Here is an 8,598-nt window from a genome sequence, read left to right on the forward strand (position 1 = left end):
AGTGGTTAAACATTGGACCAGGCTGCCCAGGGAAGTGGTGGAGTCACCATCCCTGGAAGTATTTAAAAGACATGTAGATGAGGTGCTTAGGGCCATGGTTTAGTGTTGGGTTGATGGTTGGACTCGATGATCTTAGAGGTCTTTTCCAACCTTAATGATTCTATGATTCAATGATAAATTACAATTTATCTGTATAGTAGAGCAATGTTCCTCCCTCAGTCTCCAAGATCAGTAGACGGTGTGTTGAGAGTGTGGGGCAGAACCAATGTCACCTGCAAGAAAGGAGCTGGAGGAACTTGAAACGCAGCAACAAGCCCAGAGCTGCTGAATAGAGGAAAGGAGAGAGTAAAGACGTAAGCCTCTGTAGTATCGATGAGTGGAGTGCAGGAGTCAGAGCTGAGGGAGGCTCAGAAGCACAAAGTATGATTTACTCAAAGTTTTAAAAGGAAATACGCTCACATGGGGACTTGTCCAAGTGAAGATCCTAGGCACAGCGTTTCGTTCCAAAATACAATGGATCATTTTTGGGGTAATTTCACATGCATTACCCTTAAAAAGAGGTAGAATTAATGCACCTCCTGAAAATTAATAGTAGTGTTCTACTAAGCTGATTTAAATGCTTATTTTCTGGGCAATGTCAGTGCTGAATTGTTTCATTCTACTTTCTAGAAATTGTAGAAGATAGATTAATCTGTTATAATATTTAAGAGAAAGATCAATACATCTTACATATTTTGCTTGAGGAAATTAAAACCACTGATCTACAGTATTCTCAAATTTTAGAAAAACTTAATGGTTGCATTTGTACTCATCCACCTTTTCTGTGTTGTATCTTAGAAGAGCAAAGGTTTTTTTCTAAATTAGCTTTTAAAGACCTTAGAAGGTTGACTCATTTATTATCTTTGTGTAGTCAGATTCTCTTCTGTGTGTGGATTTTTTTTTGCGGGAGAAAAAAGTATATAAATGTTTTGTCTTTTAGATAACAATTAATGTTTACCATCAATAATACAATTTTTTTTTATCCTTTGCTAGAAAGAGAAAACATAAGTGACTGCTGCCCAGATAAACAAAAAAATTGGTACAAAGTCTATTCCGAGGGAAGGGGAGAGACATTTTTATTATTTGCCACTGTGCTGACAAGCGTCTGGAAATGAATGAAATTACCCTCTTTGTTTTTCTTTTCAAGTGTACATCTCTTTGTTGTAAGCAATGCCAAGATACAGAAATAACTACCAAGAATGAAATATTCAGGTGAGTTTATTGCTCTTAATCTTTGGGAGGTTCTTGATCAGAAACATTGGCACAGCAAAACAGATTAAGCTGGGTTATGTCTTTGTAACTATTGTGTTTTCCACAACTCTAATAAAATTTAAGTAAATATTTATAGGGAATTTTCTTTATAAAGCAAAACAGGTTATTTGAGCTTTTTTTAATAAAAAGTTAGTAAATCCAAACACCACCATGTGTGTTGTAACGGAAGTAAGTGTGAAACGCCGTGTTATGTCGCCTTGCCACTGACGAGTTATGCGCTCCACGGTGAGTTTTGAAATACAGATTTGTTACATATGAAATCTGAGATCTCATGAACTTTATTCAGAAATAAAAGGACAAAAAAGTCTCTCAGCACTTCATCATGATTTCTATACATTAACAAGCTTCAACGGCAGATTAAAATGCACTATAGATAGGCTTCCCATATGTTGTCATGTAAGGAAATTGCCTTTTTTATGTCATTAAGCATTGTGATACCTCTTTTACTTTAAGAATATAGGATTTAATCCTAATAACTTCACTAGACAGTATATTCATATTATATATTTGACCTATACAATATCTTCCATGTTCAACAATGATAAGACTATACACTTTTTCCAAATAATTGCTGCTTCTGGCAGTCTTGTCACTATTTTAATCTTGAATAACTAATATCTGTCCATCACATGATAATATGAAGGTTAAAAGACATCTTGGTTTAACAAAGCACGACTCCCCACAGTTTTCCTTTATCAGTGTGATAAGAAGCTGGCATGGTAATTAAAAGCCATTTCTTATCATCTAATCAAATGGTGGTTTCCAGAAACCACGCTTCGTGCTGTGTGGATGTACTTTAACAGAAGAACGATGAGAAGTTAGTGTAATGAATGAACATCTTTGCTTGCTTACTTCTAAAAGTTTTTAAAAGTTAGATTTCAGAGTAGCAATGTAGGTGTTACTTGGTTTTATTGGCAGTCGCTATTCAAAAGCAGCAAGTAAAATAAATTATGAGTCTATCATGTACTTTTTTTTTTATACTGAGCTGTAGGTTTTTGAGGGACAGATTAATAACTGCCTTAAATGAGGTAGTTTCCATAGCATGCTGTCAGCTATCCTCTAAGCAACTTGTCCCCTGTAACAAACAGCTGGGCGAGGTTCATCTGAACACAATGGTTTAATCCTTACTCATGGTGATATCTTTTTAAATACCTTTTCTGAAGTAGGGACTTGATAAGTAGGTAACAGGAATAACTTACGTCAGCGATGAATGCATCAGATTTATAACACTGGACATTTAGATTTCTGCAATTCTAAGAAAATTTGACCAATGATATTTTACATTAGTATCTATTTTCTTTCAATTTTTAATAATATAATTAAACGTGCCTTTTTTTCCTACAGCCTGAAGTGGTTCTTTTGCTACGGAAGATAGTTTTAAGCGTGGTTGGCAGTTTTTCCTCTGTTTACATTCGACCGCCTTTGGTTTTTGTTTCTTCCTTGAACTCTGACAAAATCATTAATTGTCTGTTGTAGTTTATCCTTATGTGGACCCATGGCAGCATATGTGAATCCTCATGGGTACATCCATGAAACCCTTACTGTATATAAAGCCTGCAACTTGAATCTCAGTGGACGACCATCGACAGAGCACAGCTGGTTTCCTGGGTAATAACAGTTGAAAGAAATTCTGTTAGTAAATGAGAGAAATTTGGTTGTAAATGTAGTCCCGTGACAGCGGAATAGTAAATATGCAATTCTTGAAACATACGCTGTCATTTTGCTCATACGAAAAACAGGAAAGGAAACGTAGACTAAAATAGAGAATAAAATGGAAAATTCAGGTAGAATGTTTTCAGAATGTCTCTGGAATTTTTTAAGTATATGGAAATCTTAAGATTTTTAAAATGTAGTCTGGCATCTGAGAGCTATAAACAGGATACTGATTGGGAGTTTCTTCGTGTATAGTTTTGTATAAGTCACAACTGAAATCATAATTATTGTTTCTATGCAGCTTTCTTTGATCATAAAGTAAATGAAGTGCAAATGGAAAACATAATATATAAATGCAGTTATTCTACTAAGATACCTTTTTTTTAGATCTAAAAACTGAAGAAATGTAACATTAATTTAAAAATCACTAACTTTGCATTAATCTGATTACCTTTGGGGTTTATTTATTTATTTCATTATTATTATTTAATAATAATTATCTCTCTAACAGTAGCATAATTAACTGTCAAGATCTAAAAGTCTGCCTAATAATGACGGGTCTTGCATCAAAATGTCACCCCTCTCTGGTAGATTAAATTTAATGTTTTTTGGCTAGACAAGCATGCTTCAGGCGCTCATTCAAAGCTTTGAATATTTAACTCTTGAAAATAGCTCAAATGTCAAACTATATTTGAATTTTAGTGTCACAAAAATATTCTTTAAATACATTTTTTTTTACCAGATCACTTTTCTGTGTGGTCCTTTCTGTGCCAGTGTTAGAAATCATTCTTCTGTCCCTTTTGGCTCTTCTGAAGCAGCGTGAAATAGTACGTTGCTATATCTGTAGCCAGCCCGAGGTTCTCGACTAATGCACGTACACATTCACTCTTCCATTTTCTCGTGTTGATCTGGATTATCACATAGCACTGAGTAATGGCTTGGAGGGAGTGGGGCATATCTGTCATAAGAAATGCACTCTTTAAGACTCCCTGAAGAAAACTTGTGGCTTATAATAGCTAGAGTTAATTTTTCTCACCCTTATGTGTTTTCTCAGCTCTTTTCTTCTATGAGGGTTCCGAAATACTCTCATTCTGCATTTTAAAGCTGTTAAAGTAAAGCTCTGTTGCTCTGGGAAGTACAATTCCATGTTAATCTAGGAGCAGTGCAAAAATCACTTTTATTTCCATTAAGTAACTTACTCTCTGAGAACCATTTTCTGACTCTTCTTTAAGGCACACAGTATTTCATCATACTGTTGAAATGTTGTGCTAGTAAAAATGCTTTAGTTGCTTTCTCTACTTGAATGATGATTTGTTTTTGGTTTTTTTTAAATTGTTTTTAAGATCTGTGGGGTTTTTGGGTGGGAGCTGAGCACCTTAATTCCCAAAGATTCTTTGAAAATCTAGCTTGAGACTAGTAGTCCCTTCTTACCTGATAAGTGAGCTGTGTTCCAGTATTTCTAAGGTTTTTCCTTACACGTTAGCATCAACCTTTCGTTTTGTTTTCGATAGGTATGCCTGGACTATAGCCCAGTGCAGAATCTGTGGGAACCATATGGGATGGAAGTTCACAGCTACCAAAAAGGATATGTCACCTCAGAAATTCTGGGGACTGACACGGTCTGCTCTCCTGCCTCGGATTCCAGAAACAGAGGAAGACTCGGGCCATGATAGATCACCGTTACTCTGCCTGTAATCTAGTAACCTGCTCTGGAGGTGAACTGGCAGTAGTCTGTCTCCTTAAATGCATCTGCTCAGTTCTGCTTCTGATGCTTACTTAAACTTAAAAAACCCAAGAACCCACACCCACACACAAAAACCAACCGAACAAGCAGGCTCACTACGTTCGGGTTCGGTGTGTATCCACATTACTGTTGTTTCAGACACACTGAGAACTGCAGGTTGAATCCTTCAGATGACAGCGGGGGAGAGGAGGTGGCATGAGAGACCAAGAAATCGATCTGAGCGCTCTGGACAGACTTGACTGAACTTTCTCCTTCCTTGTATAATTTCAGAAAATGTTTACTGCTATCAACTTGCAGTGAAAGAAGGTGGGGGGAAACTAAAATGACAAATAAACAGAGTATAATTTATGCAATATATGTACAATGGTAGATACCAGTTACTTGCTGCGGAATATTTTCCATAATATACTTAAAAGTGTTTTTGCTGAGAATCCCTGTTCCTAACTACGTGGAATACTTCGAATTTTATGCTCGTGCTGTTTCTCAGATATTTGCTGAACAACCATCACGGAGAGTTACAAGACCGAAGTTCTCTCCTGGCTGGGACTGTGCCGGTCGTGTCGGTGGCAGTGCTGCAACTGGCAGAAGCAAGAGCTGCCCGCAGCCCGAAGAGCCGCGTTACAGGCTGCCCTTTGGAAGGAACCCCTGTGAAGGCTTCGGTCCTTAGACCTTGTCTGGTATATTTAGAACCTTTGACTTTAGAAGTCTTAAATTTTAAACTATTTATACAAAATATCCATCAAATAGATTGTCACTTACTGTCAAATGTGCTTATATTTACTTTTCAAAATTATTTCTGTGAAGATTAGTTTCCCAGCATACATGTCCAGGGTTCTGTGAAGTACTGTCTAAAATACCTAACTATGGAGATTTTTCAGTAGTACGTATTTGGACAAGGGAGAGGCAACATCTCTTTAATTTTTTATTTTTCTTTTACGCTTTCATATCATAAAGTAAAATTTCACATTATCACCCTTACCATACAAACAGCAAAAGTTTCCAAATAAAAGGCAGTGGTTTGTTTGGTTTGGTTTGGTTTTTTTGGGTTTTTTTTTTTGTCTGAAGTGCTGTCTATGCTACAGCAATCGGGTGCCAAAATAGGGCAGCTTTTGCTGCTGATTAATAAATAAATTTATTAAAAAATAAAAAGGTTTTTTTTCCCCTTGGAATGCACTTTGGTGATGGAAACTGAAGATTTCTTCAGTATGTGTACATACACTTTTTTTTCTTTTGAAGCTTTATCATTCACTCTTTATTTCTTCACAGTAAATCTTTGAGAACTTGCATTGTTAAATATAACGACACAAAACTACTGAAGGTTTAAGACATCAGCCGTTACTTGCTCGTTCTCAATCGCGCCCCTACATCAAACATACGTAGCATGGACAGATTACCTCCGTGAAAGGCGACGTCAGACCTCTCTACAAGACAAGTAGCTGATTGAAATGGTAGTGTGGGACCTCTTGCAGTGCAGCTGAGGAGACGCCCAGATGTGACAAGATGCTCGATGCTGAAAGGCTGCTGGAGTAGTTTGTTACGCTAGGTGTGTAGAAACTAATGACTGTGCAACTCAGGTTTAGTTCTTCGAAGCCTTCTACCTCTGTGCTTCTGCGATAACTTTTGTTCTCTCCGTAGACATCTGTAATACCGTATTTAATTTTGTGTGCAGTGCTCTGACTCGCCAGTGAACTGTGAAAAGCAATACTTCTTTGGATATAATTCTGAACAAATAGAGGGTGAATGATGGCTCATTTTCTTCAAGAAAACATTCTGTATTTTGATTATGTTTCTATAATAAGCTTTCAAAAGGCTGAAATGATAAGCACTAGCGTGAGACTGAGACTGTGAAACGTCTGTACTTGGATAACCACTGAAATCATACTTAGCTTTCCCCTCACGCCATGCACGTGCACACACACACGTACACACGACGCGCATGCGTGCACACAGACGCACACACGGCTGAGCTGTAGGCCTGGTTTATTTTTTCCCTCAACGATACCTACTATCTGTTGTTCCCATTACCCTCAGTAGGGCTTGTTGGTGGCAAGAAGTTTGAGGGTGCTTTGAAGTACCTTCTGCTGCCATTCGATTTAAGCATTCACGGAGGAGGGTAGGGTGAGTGAGGTCTTCAAAATTATTTTCTAAGCTATCGCTGAACTTCATAAGGTCTTTGGGTTTTTGGCCGAGTCTTTTGGATTGCCTCAACTAAAAATGGCATTATGTTGGCAATGTTTGAATACAAAATAGGCATATTTTTGGTATTGTGTGTATATAGTCAAATGTAAACTAATATAATCAAGTGAGATAAGTCAGGAGTAAATTTAGCACTAATTTAATTTTATTGTTGATGATGATGTTCCATCTGCCTAACCTGCCGTGTAATGTTTGCCGTTGCAAAGTCCATGACACTTTCCAGGTTGAAAACAAGCGCGATTCAGGTTGCCACGACGAAGATGAATCCTGCCGTGGTGAAGCTGGCCGTTACGGGGCTGCACCTGCAAGAACGCTCAGAATGTACAGCATGTGACGTGCAGGGGGGATGTGGACTCGTGGATGGTTCGATACATTGGTTAATATTTTCTATGCTGCTTTTCTCCTTTTTGGAGAGAAAACTACTGGATTGGGATTGTGGGAAGTTATTACTGACAAATACGGACATCATATGTTTTTGAGAGCTAAGTACAAAGGAAATCACATTTTATGGTGATTTCCTACATTTACTACATTGACTGGTGGGCACAGAGCTTCATGTGTTAATTAATCCGATTGACTTGCTGGCTGCTGCCAAAAGGGATCATTTTTCTCTTCTCGCCCACCGTAATCTCTGTCCTTCTTAGTGAGCTCTAGGAATTAGGCAGTCGCAGGGTCGGTGTCGGGTCTGACGGAGGCAGGAGGGACGAACAGGCGTCTTGTAGGGACAGGCGAGGGACCGCCCTGCGCAGCAGCAGGTCTCGGCTGGATCGGCGTATGTGTAGCATCGAACCGCTCGTTTTCAAGCTGTCGTTGCAATAGCATAAAGACGTCATACAATCGGAGCCTGTAATATTGCAAGTTTTCGTATATTTTAGTTTAGTTTTGATGAATAGGTAGAATCACGTAGGACACTTGCACACTTGGTCTAGAACATGTTCAAATACTCTACCGTTTGTTTTTTAATAATGCTATTTTTGTATGTGCTGCAATTCATTTTGTTCCTCTCGTTGTTTTTTCACCTTTGTTTAGTTGCTTTGTAAAAGCTGCGGAAAGGGTAGCACGTTCTCCGCTTTAACTCTTCTTCTGTCTGCCTTTTGAGACAACTTTTCAGAAAAATCTTGTTGCTTGCAAACATTTGCAAAGAATAAAATTCAACTTGTTTCAAAACTGATCTTTTTTTGCTGATTGTTGGGATGGGAAGAGAGAAAACGTTTGCGTTTAAATTGTGTTTTGAACCGGTTAGCTTCAAAAAGTAAAACGTGTTCAGTAAAGAGAGTTTCAGCTGGAAAGAATGTGCAGGCTGGACGGGCAAAGGGCAGAGAAGGTAAGAAATGACATGGAGAGAGCGTAGGTTGTCATTCCAATGGATAATCAAAATGAAACATTAAGTCTTTCATCTCAAACTATTATTTTCTCTCTCTCATTTGTGCGCTTACTTGCTTTAGTTCACCTGAGTAATTCTTAGCTTCGGTCCCAAATTATTTCCCTCCGTGTTGGCTTCCCAAGGTCTGAGAGTCCTGATGGTTTTTCCAGCACCCCCTTTATCTCCAGTTCCTCCCACGAAGAGAAATGAGGGGGTACGTGAGGGGGTTGGGTAGTGAAAGTACGGAGAACTTGCATCTGGAGGCACTTTGAGGAAAACTAGTCGGAGGCTTTGCGGCCAGGCTTGGCAAAAGCACCCCGAGGGAGGGAGG

General features: G+C 38.4%; 1 protein-coding gene across 1 annotated transcript in view; it reads left to right on the top strand.

Annotated features, from left to right (window-relative positions):
- The window catches only part of CRBN (cereblon), a 73,836-nt gene extending 68,114 nt beyond the window's left edge, over window positions 1-5,722 (top strand). Inside the window, exons 13-15 of the mRNA XM_009330631.1 lie at window positions 1,187-1,251; window positions 2,788-2,919; window positions 4,476-5,722. Coding sequence (XP_009328906.1) covers window positions 1,187-1,251; window positions 2,788-2,919; window positions 4,476-4,659 — 381 coding nt within the window. The 3' untranslated portion in view covers window positions 4,660-5,722. The remainder of the gene's footprint in view (window positions 1-1,186; window positions 1,252-2,787; window positions 2,920-4,475) is intronic.
- Window positions 5,723-8,598: the final 2,876 nt, after the last annotated feature.

The sequence above is a fragment of the Pygoscelis adeliae genome, unplaced genomic scaffold (genome assembly GCF_000699105.1).
Source record: "Pygoscelis adeliae isolate BGI_AS28 unplaced genomic scaffold, ASM69910v1 Scaffold278, whole genome shotgun sequence".
Taxonomy (NCBI): Eukaryota; Metazoa; Chordata; class Aves; order Sphenisciformes; family Spheniscidae; genus Pygoscelis; species Pygoscelis adeliae.